This window comes from Trachemys scripta, chromosome 8 (genome assembly GCF_013100865.1).
Source record: "Trachemys scripta elegans isolate TJP31775 chromosome 8, CAS_Tse_1.0, whole genome shotgun sequence".
Taxonomy (NCBI): Eukaryota; Metazoa; Chordata; order Testudines; family Emydidae; genus Trachemys; species Trachemys scripta.
In genome coordinates this window covers 67,724,268-67,742,859 of record NC_048305.1, presented here as the reverse complement: position 1 = coordinate 67,742,859, position 18,592 = coordinate 67,724,268, and the positions used below count along the sequence as shown (strand labels likewise).

The following is an 18,592-nucleotide window of genomic DNA, read 5'->3' as shown; positions in this document are numbered from 1 at the left end:
AGAATGAACCATATGACAGATATTACTCACATTGCTAAATGCACCACTGTGAGCTGCTCAGTCATTGTTAAAAATCTATATAAAATAGAATAGAACAGAATTGAATAATCTACACTAAGACTATCCCTTTTTCTAGAATGATTGCTGGCAAACTAGCTCATACATTCTCCACTCTCTATTTATGTTCTCTTCCTACTTTTTTTCTTCATTGACTATGCTATGAAGTACATTACTATTCTGAACCCTTCTGCTGTCTCCTAAATCTAGTTATTAACTCTTCCATTTCTGTTACTTCCATCTCTTATTAATTCCCCGTTCCCCAAAAGATTTCCCTGGGTTTTTTCTCATCCTTAGACCTTTATTGTATATCAAATAATCTGAATCCAATACACAGAGAACACTGTCTTTTTAGGACTTCCTCCAATGTTCCAATTCCCTCTTCCAATACTGAGATCATCTCTCAGTAATATTGCTGCGAACGTCAGTTCCGCTTCCTGCTCTCCGTGTTGCTGCTCCTGCTATGTCCTCAGACATTGATTCCTGCCAATTGCATTGTTCTAGATCAGGGGTGGACAAACTTTTTGGCCCGAGGGCCACATCGGGGAATAGAAATGGTATGGCGGGCCATACATGCTCACAAAATTGGGATTCGGGTGCGGAAGGGGGTGAGAGCTCTATTTGGGGGTGCGGATTCTGGGGTGAGGCTGGGGATGAGGAGTTTGGGGTGTAGGAGGTGCTCTGGGCTGGCACCAAGGAGTTTGGAGGGCAGGAGGGGAATCAGGGCAGGGATGCGGGAAGGGGTGCAGTTCTAGCTGGGGGGTGCAGGCTCTGGTGTGGGGCTGGAGATGAGAGGTTTGGGATGCAGGAGGGTGCTCCAGGCTGGGATTGAGGGGTTTGGAGAGCAGGAGGGGGAACAGGACTGGGACGGGGGTTGGGACGTGGGGAGAGGCTCAGGGGTGCAGGCTCTGAGCGGCGCTTACCTCAAGCGGCTCCCAAAAGCAGTGGTATGTCCCTTCTCTGGCTCCTATGTGGAGGTGCAGCCAGGTGGTTCTGCACGCTTCCCCATCTGCAGACACCGCCCCTGCAGCTCCCATTGAAGGGCAGGAGGAGGCCATTGGAGTGTGTAGGAGCCAGAGTGGGGCCATGATGCAGCTTCTGGGAGCCCCCGGCCGGAGCACCGGAGCGGGGCTGAGCCGTGTGGTGCGGCCCGCAACCCAGTGCCCCAGCCGGAGCACTGAAGTGGGGCCGAGCCACATAGTGCGGCTTCCAACCCCGCTCCCCAGTGGGAGCTCGCAGGGCGGCTTAAAACGGCTCAGTCCACGGGCCATAGTTTTCCCATCCCTGTTCTAGACTCAACCAATTTCCTTCCTTCTCCCCACCCAAATTTGAGGTAAGGAATTTCACAGAGAAAACTATTTCCTGTTAATTATCATTCTAAATCATGGATATTTCTAAAATTAACAAGACACAAGTAGTGTGATTATTCGTATCCAGTCAAAAAATGTAAAGCAAGGAATACCAGACATTCTTATTAGTGACAAAGGAACCAGTTCTCCACTGCAGAATTTCAAGAATTCACCAAGACCTCCTTCATCTCCTTGCCAAAATTCCCACAGCATAACAGAATGGCTGAGAAAGCTATTCAGACAAAAATATAGTAAAGAAAACTGCATAACAATAGAGATCAATATCCACGGCTCTTTGGTTTAATAAATGCATCAGTAGAAGGATTGGCTTCCCCATCACAGGTGCTAATGTATAGACAAACAATAATGTTGTCCGGTATGAGCAAAAATAGGGATAATCTGCTCAACATCTTAGATGTCTATACACAAATGCGAGGAGTATGGGGAATAAACAGGAAAAACTGGAAGTATTAGTACATAAGATAAATTATGACTTAATTGGCATCACAGAGAGTTGGTGGGATAAGTCTCATATTGGTATAGAGGGGGTATAACTTGTTCAGGAAGGATAGACAGGGTAAAAAGGGAGGTGTTGCATTATACATCAAGAATATATACACTTGTTCTGAAGTTCAGATGGAGGTGGGAGGCAGACCATTTGAGAGACTCTGGGTAAAGATAAAAGGGATAAAAATAGGGGTGATGTCTTGGGAGGGATCTACTATAGACCACCAAATCAGGAAGAGGAGGTGGATGAGGCATTTCTAGAATAAATATTAGAACTATTCCAAAAACAAGATCTTGTAGTAGTGGGGGACTTTAACTATCCAGACATCTGTTGGAAAAATAATATGGCAAAACACAACATTTCCAGTAGGTTCTTAGAATGTATTGGGAACAATATTTTGATCCAAAAAGTGGAAGAAGTAATCAGGGTGACAGCCATTTTAGATTTGATTCTGCCCAATGGGGAGAAATTGGCAGAAAATCTGAAGGTGGAAGGCAATTTGGGTGAAAGTGATCATGAAATGATAGATTTCATTATTCTAAGGAAAGGAAGGAGTGAGAGCAACAGAATAGGACAACGGACTCAAAAAAGCAGACTTCAAACAAACTCAGAGAACTGGTAGGTACAGTCCCATGGGAAGAAAATCTCAGAGAAAAAGAAGTTCAGGAGAGCTGACAGTTTCTCAAAGAGACAGTATTAAAGGAACTGCAAACTATCCCGATGCAAAGGGAAGATAAGAAGAATAGTAAGAGGCCAATATGGCTCCATCTTTAATGACCTGAAAATCAAAATGAAATCCTACAAAAATTGGAAACATGGACAAATTGCTAAGTAGCAGTACAAAAGAATAGTACAAGCATGTAGGAACAAAATCAGAAAGGCTAAGGCACAAAATGAGTTACACCGAGCAAAGTACATAAAAGGCAATAAGAAGAGGTTCTTTTAATACATCAAGAGCAAGAGAAAGATGAAAGGAAATGTAGGTCCTCTACTTAGGGGGGGAGGGATAGCTCAGTGGTTTGAGCATTGGCCTGCTAAACCCAGGGTTGTGAGTTCAATCCTTGAGGGGGCCACTTGGGAATCTGGGGCAAAATCAGTACTTGGTCCTGCTAGTGAAGGCAGGGGGCTGGACTTGATGACCTTTCAAGGTCCCTTCCAGTTCTAGGAGATGGGATATCTCCATTATTTTTTTTTTTTTTTTTTTAGTGTGGACTCAGAGTGAGAGCTAATAACAGGTGACATGAAGACTGCTGAAGTGTTTAATGCATATTTTACTTCAGCCTTTACTAGAAAGGTCAACACAATATCAACACGGGAGAAGGAATGCAAGCCAAAATAGGGAAGGAACAGGTTAGAGAATATTTAGATGTATTTAAATCAGCAGTGTTAGGGCTAACAGCAGGGCCTGATGAAATTCTTTCTAGGGTACTTAAGAAATGAGCTGAAGCAACCTTGGAACCATTAGCAATTATCTTTGAGAACTCCTGGAGGATAGGTGAGATCTCAGAAGAATGGAGAAGGGCAAACATAATACCTATCTTTAAAAAGGGGAACAGAGGGTCCAGGGAATTATAGACCAGTCAGCCTAACTTCAATACCTGGAAAGATACTGGAATAAATTATTAAACAATTTGTAAGCCCTAGGAGGATAATAGGACTATAAGGAATAGCCAGCATGGATTTGTCAAGAAGAAAATCTGCCAAACCAGATAATTTTCCTTCTTTGACAGGGCTACTGATCTAGTGGATGGGGAAGAAACAGTAGATGTGAGATATCTTGATTTTAGTAAGAATTTGACAGTCCCACGTTACTTTCCCAAAAGTCAACTAGGAAAATGTGGTCAAGATGAAATTACTATAAGGTGGGTGTACAACTGGTTGAAAGACTGTACTCAAAGAGTAGTTATCAATGATTTGCTGTCAGACTGCAAGAGTGTATCTAGTCAGGCTCAGGTCCCATGAGAATTAGTCCTGGGACCAGTACTATTCAATGTTTTCATTAATGACTTGGATAATGGAGTGTAGAGTATGTTTATAAAATTTGCAGATGACATCAGGCTGGGAAGGGTTGCAAGCTCTTGGGAGGACAGGATTAGAATTCAAAACAACCTTGACAAATTGGAGAATTCATCTGTCCTCAACAAGATGAAATGTAATAAAGACAAATGCAAAGTACTTCACTCAGGAAGGAAAAGTCAAATACACAACTATAAAACGGGGAATATCTGGCTAGGTAGTACCACTGAAAAGAATCCGGGGGCAGGGTATAGTGGATCACAAATTGAATATGAATCAACAATCTGATGCAGTTGAGAAAAAGCTAATATCATTGGTGTATATTAACAGGCTTGTCTTATGTAAGACATGGGAGGTAACTGTCCTGTTCTGCTTGGCACTGGTGAGGCTTTAGCTGGAGTATTGTCCATTTTGGGGCACTACACTTTAAGAAAGATGAGGATAAATTGGAGAGAGTCCAGAGGTGATCAACAAAAATGAGGAAAGGTTAAAAAAAACTGGGCATATTTAGTCTTGAAAAAAAGACTGAGAGAGGGTACCTGATAACAGTCTTCAAATATGTTAAGGGCTGCTATAAATAGGACTGTGATCAATTGTTCTCTGTGTCCACTGAAGGTAGGCCAAGAAGATACGGGCTTAATCTGCATCAAGGGAGATTTAGGTTAGATATTAGGAAAAGCTTTCAGGCTATAAAGGTAATTAAGCTCTGGAATGGGCTGCCAAGGGAGCTGATGGAATCCCCATCATTGGAAATTTTTAAAAACAGCTTGGACAAACACTTATCAGGAATGGTCTAGGTTTACTTGGTCCTACCATAGTGCAGGAGTCGGGACTTTATGACTTCTCATGTTCCCCTTTAGCCCTACATTTCTATGATTCTATTACTTTGGTTACTCAAACTTAAACAAACACTGGACAGAGGAACCAGAGAAATCATAGAAGATTTTCTTGACACGGTTGAGACATATGTTTGGCCAGCACCTATCAATAGGGTCCCAGTCTTGTTGGCCTCTAGGCATTACCCCAATATAAACGTTAATAATAATCATCTCAGATACTTGCTGATACAAAAGGAAAAGGCAAATAATTCATTCTTCAAGGAACAGAAAAGAGCATAGCAGAATCTGTATTAGTCCCAGTAGATTTGTTAAAAGGCACCGATAATTCCAAAATCACCAAGTGGCAAATCATGGCTGGAATAGCATGAACAAGGTTGCCAAGTAAAAGTTAGGACTGCTACACACAGTACAATCCACTCGGAATGAGTAGGCTGTGTCTGAGAAAGCAGCTAGAGACCTGGGAGTGAAATAGTCTCTTTGTCTAATCAAGTGACTTGAAAAGTGTGTCAAAATCTATTATCCATGTTTTTTTTAAAGATAGAAGTGCAATTAAAGTAGCTAAAAACAGAGAATGTACAGACAGGTATCAAGTGGCTATGCTAGTGTGATGATGTATATTAATGTGGGAGTGACACTGCTAATCTGTATTAAATTTCTGATTATGCCTGGTGTGAGCTAGAAGTTTTCAGAAGTCTAAGCAGACTCAGACTGAGCAAGATACTCATTCAATTAACATTTGCTCTGTCTTTTCTCCTGACAAACTAGAACCCTTAGTTACTATTTAGCATCGCAGAATAGGCACAATGAGAGGGAAATATATATCTTTATATATAAAGAATCCGGGGGCAGGGTATAGTGGATCACAAATTGAATATGAATCAACAATCTGATGCAGTTGAGAAAAAGCTAATATCATTGGTGTATATTCTTAAATGGAAACACAAACATTAAAAGGTTGCTGCTATATTTGTGGCCCATAATATTCAAGAGAGGCATGGTCTAGTAGCCAGTGGAGCCAGGAATGCTTCCAACTGAATGGCATTGGGCAAATCATTAGGATCTAATCTGGAAAGATGCAGACTTCAACCTGCAAGGTGATGCGCGGTCCTTAGTTTCCACTGATTTTAATCTCTTTACTTCTTTCTCCTTCCTATGTAAATTTGGCATAAGACATATTTGCCTGTGTCACACAATAACATTTACCTCACAGAGGACAGGGGTGTTATGAGGATTAATTAGTTAAATATTGCAGGATGTAGGACCCAAGGGCCAGATCTTTAGGCACCTAAATATGTTTAATATCTGCCCTCCCCCCGGACCTAACCACATGGATTCCACTGTAAGATTAGAGCCTTAGTTTGTAATACAGTTTGAAGATAAAAAGTGCATGGACATGATAAGTATTAATATTAATATTTAGCAAACCAGTCTTCCCTAGTTTAATCTTTTAAAATCTCTGTAGAAGCTGTTGATATAGAAACTTTCTTTTCCCCTGGTTTTGAAGAATTCATGTGGCTCAGCTTGTGGCTCAAAGTTCAAAGTGCTTTTTGACCCTCCAAATACTTCTCACTTGGGAGCTCTGTGGAGAAGCATCAATCCTCCATTGAGATTCTAATACTTAAATCACTTTAACTGAAAATGCTGACAACCAGTGCAGTGTTTAAAAGGTTATTGATGCTGAAGTGTTCTTATCTATAACCATCCCTGTTTTCATAATATCAACAATAATTCTTAGCACTTAAATAGCGCTTTTCCTCGTGAAAGCTCATGACACACATTCACTAGTGTACTATCAACTAGTTAATGTTTGCAAGGTGCTTTGAAAATGTAAAGCATGATGGGACAGATTCTGATCCCCTTACTCACATTGAGTACTACCTCATTCTGTGAGTAATGTATCATGCAGCCTGAATGAAGCTATCATAATCTAGCTCTATAAAACTGAAAATATTATCTATGTTTATAGTCACTTTGAAGATGTAAAGTGCTGCATAAGTGCAATTGTTGCTATTAATTAAGTAATTAATCATCCACTAGGTACAGCATGATACTTAATGTCTTTCTCTTGTGATGACCTTTCGGGAAAGTAATAAATAATGACTGTCCTATTATTTCCCTATTATTTATTTTAATGCAATATTTTACTACAGGACCTGACTTTAAGTCTTGCTTGATTCAGTCTATATTTATTCCTTGTCTAGTATATCCGAGCTAACTACTTGGAGACAGCAGTATAAAAATCAGTTTCTGTGACTGGCTTCTTGAGAATTTATTTTGCTCTTTCCTAAAATCTTGGCCTACTTGACCTCTGCGGCCTTCACCAGTTTGAAAATCCAAGCCATAATCCTCTGTAGGGATTTAGCCAGGTGTCTATTACAGCATGTAATCTGTGATACAGCTTCCAATATTCACGCTGCAGAAAGGTTAAGCCCCCCTGTCTTTGTTCCTGAGTAAAAAAGTCCACAAGGTGTTAGTGTGTACAGGGAGCAGATTGAAACAAGCAACAGCTTCAATCAAGTCCTAAGCCTTTGTATATGCCACAGAAGAATCTTTGTGATGAGAGGAGGGAGGCCCCTCATCTGAGAAGGAGCAATCAGATTTTAACCCTTGAGCAGCAATTGCAAAACCCCTTTTCACTGGTACCTCCATTATAGCTCCACTACTGAATTGCTGTAGATCTTTGCCTTTAACATGAATACTTATTTCAAGGTCATTTTCCCATTTGTTGCCATGTTCTCTAGTGTTACCAATGGCAAGCCATGGAAATTTTCCAGTGAGAAGAATAAAATGTCAGCTGTAGTTCAGCTCTCAATGCTTCTTTCTGTGAACTACGGTCTGTGCAGCCAAGCAGAGCAACCTGAGGGGTTTTTTTCAGCCTTGTCTACTTCACCAAATGTTATTGTGTTCAAAAACCATTGTGAAGATTCAAGTTCTCTGACACAATACAGACCAAAACTAACCAGTCAGTGTAGACCAGAACAAATTGTATTCAGCTAATCATGATGAAACCCTGCTGGGACCAGTCAGACCGGGACAGCATTGTGTCAGCTAACCCAGCTCTTCTCAATCATGTCTGAACATGATCATATTTTGTAAGAGAGAGAAGCCCCAAAGAGTGCTGCTGCAGTATAGAACAAGTCCAGTGCTCTTTTAAAACTTTTCCAATGTGTCAGAATGTTTTGCTAACATCCTGACTTCTCAAAGTGTCAGGAGGCAAAATAATACCAGCATTGTGCGACTGGCTTTCAGGTGCTAATTAATAACAACCTCAGAGAGATACTGTAAAATAATACACTTCCTTTAGAAGGTGATAATGTGGGGAAAACCATCATCCTTCTATTCTTATTATCAGGAACTATTTAGAGGCATTATCTGTTTAATTATTTAGAAAATTCTAATGGTTTAAATATTGCTTTAAAAAGTTGTAAGTATTTTCCACCTTGTCCAGCTGAAGAGCTGTTGCATGGAGCACTTACATTACAATGTACTTAATGCTGCCTCTTGGTCACAAAATAATTACTCAATGCCGTAGTCTGTTAGATGTTGGTAACAAAGCATTTTCTTAGTTTTGACAAATAAGAGAAAGTTCCTCTTTGATGTCTCCATTTTATTGTTAGTGGTGTTAAGGAGGATTATCACCGAGATGAAGATATTAAACTTTGTAATTCATCTTTTTAATGGTGATTGTTTTCATACTAATTTATTCTAAGGACCTGATTCTCATTTACACTAGGACCCCTTTATTCCATTCTGACAGCGTAAAGGGGGCTTAGAGTGAGGGAGTAGAATGGTCCCACCCCCAGTCTGACAGCCTTTGCGCTGTTGAGGAGGATGACAATCTCAGGGAAGGAGAACATTGAAGTGGAGCAGAGGGAAACAATCCCATACTTGGGACCCTCCTTCCAGATGATATTGTGGTATTCTCTTGCACTTAGCATACCTCTTTGGGGGAGGGAACTCCAGATATTAGGAAGAGACAGGTAATAGTTAGGGGGGATTTGATCATTAGAAACATAGATAGCTAGATTTGCAATGATCATGAGAACCGCATGGTGACTTGCCTGTCTGGTGCGAAGGTTGCAGATCTCTTGAGACATCTAGATAGACATATGTGTAGTGCTGGGGAGGAGCCGGTGGTCGTGGTATATGTAGGTACCAATGACATAGGGAAGGGTAGAAGAGAGGTCCCGGAGGCCAAATTTAGGCGGCTAGATAAGAGATTGAAGTCCATGATCTCCATGGTAGCATTCTCTGAAATGCTTCCAGTTCCATGCAGGGACTCAATGCGTGGATGAGATGATGGTGTAGGGAGGAGGGGTTTAGATTTATTAGGAACTGGGGAAACTTTTGGGAAAGGGGGAGCCTATACAGGAAGAATGGGCTCCACCTAAACCAAAATGGAACCAGATTGCTGGCACTTAAAATTAAAAAGGTCATAGAGCAGTTTTTAAACTATGGGCCGGGGAAAAGCCGACAGGTGCAGAGAAGTACATGGTTCAGACAGAGATATCCCTTAGGGGAGGTTCTATTAAAGGAGGTTCTCTATGTTCTAGTAAGGAGGAGAGGATGGAAGATGATAAAATTCGGGTAGAATCTGATGAGAAACAGTCAAATGAAAGAGAGTCCCATTCAATTACATCATGTAAGGCAGACAGCTAAAAAGTGACAAGTTTTTTAAGTGCTTATATACAAAGTGCTTATATACAAATGCTACAAGTCTAAGTCCGTGGTCTCCAAACTTTTTTGATTGCTCACCCCATCAGTAAAAAATTTTTGAGCACGCACCCCCTGCTCCCAGCCGAACTGTCGAAGCGAAAAAAGAAAAAGCCACTCAGACTCCTGGCCAAACTGCCAAAGGGGAAAAAAAAAAAGCGGCGCTGCTCCAGCGGCGCTCCTCCTGCCGTGCACCCCGAAGGATCCTCTTGCACGCACCCCACTTTGGAGACCACTGGTCTAAATAATAAAATGAGTGAACTAGAGTGTCTTGTATTCAATGAGGATATTGATATAATAGGCTTCACAGAAACTTGGTGGAATGAGGATAATCAATGGGACACAGTAATACCAGGGTACAAAATATATCGGAAGGACAGAACAGGTTGTGCTGGTGGAAGAGTGGCACTATATGTGAAAGAAAGCATAACTAAACTGTTCCATAGAATCTCTATGGATAGGAATTCCATGCTCTAGTAATAACAATATAGCAGTAGGGATATATTACTGACCATCAGGATGGTGATAGTGACTGCTCAGGGAGATTAGTGAGGCTATACAAATAAAAAACCCAATAATAATGGGGGATTTCAACTATCCCCATATTAACTTGATACATGTCATCTCAGGACGGGATCCAGAGATGAAGTTTTTTGACACATTAAATGATTGCTTCTTGGAGCAGCTGGTCCTGGAACCCACAGGAGGGGGAGGCAATTCTTGGTTTAGTCCTAAGTGGAGCACACAATCTGGTCCAAGAGGTGAACTGGACCGCTTGGTAATAGTCACCATAATATACTTAAATTTAACATCCCGGTGGTGAGGAAAACACCACAGCAGCCCAACACTGTAGCATTTAATTTCAGAAAGGGGAACTACACAAAAATGAGGAAGTTAAACAGAAATTAAAATGTACAGTGCCAAAAGTGAAATCCCTGCAAGCTTCATGTAAACTTTTTTAAGACACCCTAATAGATGCTCAACTTAAATATATACCCCAAATTAAAAAACATAGTAAGAGAACCAAAAAAGTGCCACCGTGGCTAAACAACAAAGTAAAAGAAGCAGTGAGAGACAAAAAGGCATCCTTTAAAAAGTGGAAGTTAAATCCTAGTGAGGAAAATAGAAAGGAGCATAAACTCTGACAAATGAAGTGAAAAAATATAATTAGGAAAGCCAAAAAAAATTTGAAGAACAGCTAGCCAAAAACTTCAAAAAGTAATAGCAAAAAAAATTTTTAATTACATCATAAGCAGGAAACTTGCTAAACAACCAGTGGGGCCACTGGACAATCGAGATGATAAAGGAGCACTCAAGGACGATAAAGCCATTGCGGAGAAACTAAATTAATTCTTTGCATTGGTCTTCACGAGGATGTGAGGGAGATTCCCAAACCTGAGCCATTCTTTTTAGGTGACAAATCTGAGGAACTGTCCCAGATTGAGGTGTCATTAGAGGAGGTTTTGGAACAAACTGATAAACTAAACAATAATAAGTCACCAGGACCAGCTGCTTGGTGTTCACCCAAGAGTTTTGCAGTCTGTAACCTATCATTTAAATCAGCTTCTGTAGCAAATGACTGGAGGATAGCTAATGTGATGCCAGTTTTTAAAAAAGGGCTTCAGGGGTTATCCTGGCAATTACAGCCGGTAAGCCTGATTACAATACCGGGCAAACTGGTTGAAACTATAGTAAAGAACAAAATTGTCATACACATAGATGAAAATAATTTGTTGGGGAAGAGTCAACATGGTTTTTGTAAAGGGAAATAATGCCTCACTAATCTACTAGAATTCTTTCAGGGGGTCAACAAGCATGTGAACAAGGGGAATCCAGTGGATATAGTGTATTTAGATTTTCAGAAAACCTTTGACAAGGTCTCTCACCAAAGGCTCTTAAGCAAAGTAAGCTGTCATGGGATAAGAGGGAAGGTCCTCTCATGGTTTGGTAACTGGCTAAAAGAAACAAAGGGTAGGAATAAACGGTCAGTTTTCAGAATGGAGAGAGGTAAATAGTGGTGTCCCCCAGGGGTCTTTACTGGGACCAGACCTATTCAACATATTCATAAATGATCTGGAAAAAGGGATAAAAAGTAAGGTGGCGAAATTTGCAGGTGGTACAAAACTAATCCAGATAGTTAAGTCCCAGGCAGACTGTGAAGAGCTACAAAAGGATTTCACAAAACTGGGTGACTGGGCAACAAAATGGCAGATGAAATTCAATGTTGATAAATGTGAAGTAATGCACATTGGAAAACAGAATTCCAACTATACATATAAAATGATGGGGTCTAAATTAGTTGTTACCACTCAAGAAAGAGATCTTGGAGTCATTGTGGGTAGTTCTCTAAAAACATCCACTCAATGTGTAGCAGCAGTCAAAAAAGCGAACAGAATGGTGTGAATCAGTAATTGTTTTCTGAAACAAATAATGATTAAGTAGCCAAATATTAATGTACTGATGAAAGCTACTAGATTAGGTAGACATGATCCAGGACAGCTTAAAGTAGCCAATAGCTTGCAATGGTTTATCAAGTTATCCCCAGCCTCCAGATGAAGTAGCTTTTGTGAGGAGGAAGAAGATTGCAGTGTGCAAGTTAGTGCATCAAAAGGCCCAGAGCAGAATAATTCACTTTCACCTTGCTATAGAGGACAAGTACTAGTAAAAGCTACACATTATTGGTAAGTTTATGTGGTGGTGGTGTTTTTTTAAACTTGACACACAGTTCAAACCTCCAGCCACCTCAGCAGCCTTCCAGCTGGGCCTGCTGACGTGACATCTCCCACCTATACAAGTGGTGGATTATCTTGTCCTGATAAATTGGAGCCCGTGTCTGGTAAAAAGTCTTTCCTGAAGTGCTTCGCTAGCCTGTAGCTAATAGGGTGGTAGGTGTCTGGATCAAACTCCAGAGCTTGTAGTGCACTGTGTTTCTAATGATTTGTAGTGAACAGTGTAAACATTTTAAGGGAAGACATTACTAAACAGGAGCACAGTTAAGCATGATAAATTTGAGGCCAGGGGAAAAGGAAGCATGAAAGCTGTAGTGGGTATTGTTTCATATTGCACACATAGAGAATGTATTGCTGATTCTAAAGCACTTCTCCTAAAAGTGACTTTTTTATGAACTGTGCTCTTGAGGAATGTACTTGTGTTAAAAAGAAATTCTCCTTGCTTCGCTGCTACATCTTTCTAAGAAGAATCAGAGTTATTGAGTCTTTAGACATTTGCTTATTGTTCTTGTGCTTTTGTGACTAGATTACTGGCTCAACACATTCAGGATAAATAAACTGTTTTCTTTCTCCAAAACCACTGAGAAAGCCACATAAATTACAAAGGCAAAGAATCTGTGTGTGAGGGAGAAATCTAGTTAAGATAAACAAAAATCTTCCTTACAAACATTTATTTTCTTTCTTAGATTTGCTCATAAACAATAAAAAGGCAATTCTAATTTGTCAAGCAAAGAATGCCTTTATGTACTGTAGTCATTCATATAATGCTGCTTGTAAAACTGTTTTGTTCTTCGTTCATAGGGGAATCCCTACATGTGCAATAATGAATGTGATGCAACTACCAATGAACTGGCACATCCACCTGAACTGATGTTTGATCTTGAAGGAAGACATCCCTCCACATTTTGGCAGTCTACAACTTGGAAAGATTATCCCAAACCTCTCCAGGTTAACATTACCCTCTCCTGGAACAAAACCATTGAACTAACAGATAACATAGTTATCACCTTTGAATCTGGCCGTCCAGACCAAATGATCCTGGAGAAATCACTTGACTATGGGCGAACATGGCAACCATACCAGTATTATGCCACAGACTGCTTAGATGCTTTCCATATGGATCCCAAATCAGTGAAGGATTTATCACAGCACACAGTCCTAGAAATCATTTGCACAGAAGAATACTCCACTGGGTACATGACAAACAGTAAAATCATCCACTTTGAGATCAAAGATCGATTTGCATTTTTTGCTGGACCTCGGCTTCATAATATGGCTTCCCTGTATGGCCAGCTTGACACAACCAAGAAGCTGAGAGATTTCTTTACCATCACAGACCTGAGGATCAGATTGCTCAGACCAGCAACTGGGGAAATATATGTAGATGAGCAACACTTGGCACGCTACTTTTATGCAATCTCAGATATAAGGGTATATGGAAGGTAAGAGAATATGAGTCTTTAAGAAAGGGTAAATATGTCTGGCCTTAAAGGATATCCACAATTTTTTATCCTCCCTCAAAATGTCAGCAATTTCTACTGAAATGTTTTCCCAAAAATGTAGCTCAGTAAAAACCAGTTTCTGAAAGCATTAGACACTTTTGATTCAGCAATTCTAAGTCATCAAAGTTCTACTGTCACTAAAATTGACAAATCTCTGTACATCTTAAGAGTGGAATACTTTTAACAGCTTCTTACACTAGGTCAGGGATGTCCAACCCTTTATGTCTGAGGGTGAAATTCATCCCAGTTTAACAACAAGGAGTCCTGTGGCACCTTAAAGACTAACAGATGTTTTGTTTTTGTGGATACAGACTAACATGGCTACCTCCTGATATTTGATCTCAGTTTAAGGGCCATTCCACAGGGCTCTCCAGGCCAGGGTACCTTTATGCCTTTATGGCCTAAAGCCATTGAAATCACTGGGCTTTAATTCAGGCCCTTGCTGTAAGGTGTAATTGGTCTGAAGGGCCTTGGATGAGACCTCTGCAGTGGGGTGAATTTCACCCTTTCTGCAGGGTATAGTTCTGTTTGAGAGAATGAAGACCATGCAGGCTAGTATCCCTTACAGATGCTTTAGACTGTTCTAGAATGGAGTGAAGATTAAGTGTAAAAAATAAACAAATGGTTTGAATAACACAAGACTAATTTAGATAGGAACATAGGCATTGCCACATTGCTTTAGACTGGGGTGTGGAGGGATAGCTCAGTGGTTTGAGCATTGGCCTGCTAAACCTAGGGTTTTGAGTTCAATCCTTGAGGAGGCCATTTAGGGATCTGGGGCAAAAATCTGTCTGGGGATTGGTCCTGCTTTGAGCAGAGGGTTGGACTAGCTGATCTCCTGAGGTCCCTTCCAACCCTGATATTCTATGATTCTAGGGGTTATCAAACTGGGTTGGGACCCCAAAGTGGGCCATGACCCCATTATAATGGGGTTGCCAAGGCTGGTATTAGACTTGCTGGGGTCCAGGGCCCAAGCCAAAGCCTGAGTCCAACTGCCCGGGGCTAAGGTTATATGCCCCCCACTCAGGGCAGAAGCTCTTGGGCTTCAGCTTTGGCCCCTCCCCCACCCACCTGGGGTGGCAGGGCTCGGGCTTTGGTCCTCTTCCATATATCCCCCCTCCCCCCCCAGGGGGAAGGAGGAAGAGGGTCATATAGTAATTTTTGTTGTCAGAAGGGGGTCATGGTGCAATGAAGTTTGAGAACTGCTGCTTTAGACAGGTGGCCATCCTGTGTCCAGCAATGGCTAATACCAGGTATAAATGTCTCATAATAGAAATAGACATTTGTGCAAAAAGTGCCTATGCAGAAAGTGTCTTCCTAATACCAGGAAGCTAGGGGTTAGTTTATTATCTGAAGCATGAGGACTGATATCCTCTGAAAACGTTAATCATTGCTACAGTACTGTAGTTGTTGGAGATACATTTTTTCCCCCATGACTGTCTAAACCTTTTTTTGAATCCCACTAAGCTCTTGACCTTATTATATTTTGTGGTAGCAAGTTTCATAGATTTATTTCCCATTGTGTAAAAAAAGTATTTCTTTTTAGCAATTTTGTGTGTGTTATTTTTAAATATGTTAGGTGTCTCTTTGTACTTGTATTATCAGATGAGATAAATTGGACCGCTTCCATATATTTTATTATTTTACTTACCTCTTTCATGCACCTTGTGCCTCTTATCCATATCCTCTTTAAACTAAAGAGTCCAAAATGTCTTTTTTAAACAACTTTATTTTCAGAGTTTATTGAGGACTGATGCAATATCAATAATCTTTGATTGCATACAAACAAAAATCCACTTAACTTACTGGAAGGATAAAGAATATCATGTACACTCTGTAGTAAGCAAAAGATAATTGACATTAATGCAGTAGACAAGGAGATTATATAGCACGCTATTGACTGTGTGTTTGTTACTGCTGTTTAGTGGATTACTTAAGTGGGTATTTTTAGTCTCTTTTATATGGAAGACATTGCATGTCTCTAAGCATTTTCATACATGCAAGGAAATCAATTTTATATGTTGCAAAAAATTCCTGGCAGAATTAAACGAATACAATTTTGCTTGTATTTTTAATATTCAGCTAAAATATATAAGGCAGAAAATCTGCTATTTACATGGCTCTGGATTTATCAGTGCATTTTCTCAATGAAAATATATTTTTAATGAGCAAGAACTGTGCAAATCTAAATGAGTTTCGTTGCACAGTTGATTTGCTACAGTTACAATTATTTGTGCCCCATGTGAAATACATAGATACAGGATGATTAATTAAAAATACAAAAACATTGGATCATTGCTTTTGCATTAAGAATTTTAATGTAATACATATATATAATATTGCCCATAGACTAATATTGTTCATGAATCTTGTAATAAGCTTAGTGGAACATGGGAAGCTTGTAATAGTGGTTTGGATATCTACTATAGTAATCAGAATTACAGCATATAGTTCAGTTCTCCTGTATCCTTTCTTCTGTCATTTCCTCACTCTCAAGTAGACTAGATGTAGAGATGGACCAGAACAAAACCCAGGGTTAAAAAAACACCATACTTTGAGAAGGTGCAGGTCCACATTGGAAAACCTCTGAACTTCGGCAAGCAGTCTGTCTCTAATTAGACTATCAGTGTCTCATCGCATAAATCTGAAGGAGAAAGAGAGTGTTGTAAAGGAATCCAAACAGAAGCCTTCCAAAACATAGCTAAAGGAAACAGTAATCCCATAGCAAATTGTCTATAAAAATTAAGTGTGACTGTACAGAGAATTTATCTGATGGTGATACTTGTTGGCTAAACTACAATAATCAGACACCAGCTACCAGGGGTTATCTGCTATGTAATCCTATCCTAGTAGATTAAATTCGTGTGAGTGCCTTTATCACTCTGTTGCTAATGAAAAAAGAAAAACACCTCTTGCTGGGCTGTTTTTCCCCCAAAGTATGCTGATAAATTAATAAATAAATAAATAAAATTAGAGCTTGATCCATCCCCATGCACATGTCAGGGTGCTCTCAGTGAACCTTTGGCCACTCCAAGAAAGAGCAGGCTGTAATATAGGTTTGCCAACTTTGCTTGGATGTATTCCTGAAGGTTTCATCAAGACATAATCTTTAATTAAAGATTAATTTTTAATTCCTGGAGACTCCAGGACAGTGGTGGGCAACCTGCGGCCGCATGCGGATAATCTGCTGGCGGGCCACAAGACAGTTTGTTTACATTGACCGCCTGCAGGTACGGCCGCCCGCAGCTCCCAGTGGCCACAGTTAGCTGTTCCCGGCCAATGGGAGCTGCGGGCTGGCTGCCGTTTCCCACAGCTCCCATTGGCTGGGAACGGCAAACCACAGCCACTGGGAACTGTGGGCGGCTGTGCCTGCAGACGATGAATGTAAACAAACAGTCTCGCGGCCCGGCAGCAGATTACCCTGATGGGCCGCAGGTTGCCCACCATTGCTCCAGGACTGTCTTGGAGGGTTGGCAACCCTATTGTAGTACCACTGCCATCCTCCATCAGGGAAAGACAGCTTTAAGCATCACCAGTGCTCTGCAGAAGACCACTAACAGAGGCTGGCCTGAAGAGTCTGTGAATCAGCAGTACTCCCAGTTGCCTTGTCTCTTACCTGACCGCTGGCCTCACTGGGCAACTCAGAACCCCAAGTGTTACTCCACTATATATCTAATCCAGGTGGATTTTCCACCAGTAGTACCTGAATCCAATAAGTTAATTGGGCCTTAAAGTTTAGCCATGATGTTTGATATTCTGGATATTGAAGAGCTAGTCTGGGCTATTCCATAAGGATAACATGCAAAGAGAGGTTACTGAGTAACTTGGCATGCTGTGGAAGAGTGATGCTAATAGACTCTTTTTAATGCTGTAGCTTATGCTGTAACATTCATCTGTAGGTTGAGGATGGTTAAAATAACCAATCATCTTAACAGCATATTTTTAAAGGAAGCTGAGTTTCTGTGTAAGTTGTTTCCTGTTGAATTTTAGGGATCAATGTCTGTGAAAAGTATTTGTCTGAAAACTGCCATGTTAAATATGCAGCTTTTTAATACCTTGCAACATATTCAAGCTAGCAAATTTGCCCATTTAATATATAATTTGTTTTCTCATTCCGTTGCATTTTGTTGTGAAATGAGCTTGATGTTTATTGTATTAGAGATGAAAACCTCTTGATAAACCCTTCAGTTTTTCTATTACCAGTTGTTTATTCAGCTTTCATTGTGTGTTTGTTAAGATAATGAAAAAAGAGGAAACATGGCTGTTAGCAATTTCAGCAACCCCATTGCATGCACATTATTCAAGAAACCTGATAATCCTCATGAACTAATTCTGACTTATGGATGGTCTGCTTCACTAAATCAGAGTGATTTTCTCTGGTGAATAATGGACAAGTGTAGTGTGCCAGTACCTTAATTAAAGAAAGCCGCTCTTAGTCTTGATCTCATTTTAATTTACAGGGTAATACTACAATAATATCACTAATGGAAGGTACATTAAAGGGCATCAAGTAGCATTAACTGTATTAAATTATGGCACTTGTGTTAATTAACTGCTGAAGCAAGATGGTCCTAATGGCTAGAAAGGTCAACTAATGAATAAATAAAGCCTGTCAAGATGAGCAAGTAAGAGAGGGTAGACATTTGCTCTGTTCATCTCTTTTTGAGCAGAAAGAATCAAAGGCTGGTCCATGAGACTAAACTCTAAATTTTTTTCTTATTACGCTGCTTGAAGAGGAGGATTTTATGGCTCTGAATATCTTTGATTAATTGAAAAGTTATGTCCTGACAGTCACTTGTGAGTGACAGTCACTTATGCTTTCTGTAGGAAATGTTCATTAAGAGTCTAATACCAAGTCTTTGAAGCCCAGGGAAAGGCT

General features: G+C 40.4%; 1 protein-coding gene across 4 annotated transcripts in view; it reads left to right on the top strand.

Moving 5' to 3' along the window:
• The window catches only part of NTNG1 (netrin G1), a 220,879-nt gene that overhangs the window by 80,733 nt on the left and 121,554 nt on the right, over window positions 1-18,592 (top strand). For all 4 annotated transcript variants that reach the window (XM_034778922.1, XM_034778919.1, XM_034778920.1 and 1 more), the window contains exon 3: window positions 13,013-13,653. In XM_034778922.1, coding sequence (XP_034634813.1) covers window positions 13,013-13,653 — 641 coding nt within the window. The remainder of the gene's footprint in view (window positions 1-13,012; window positions 13,654-18,592) is intronic.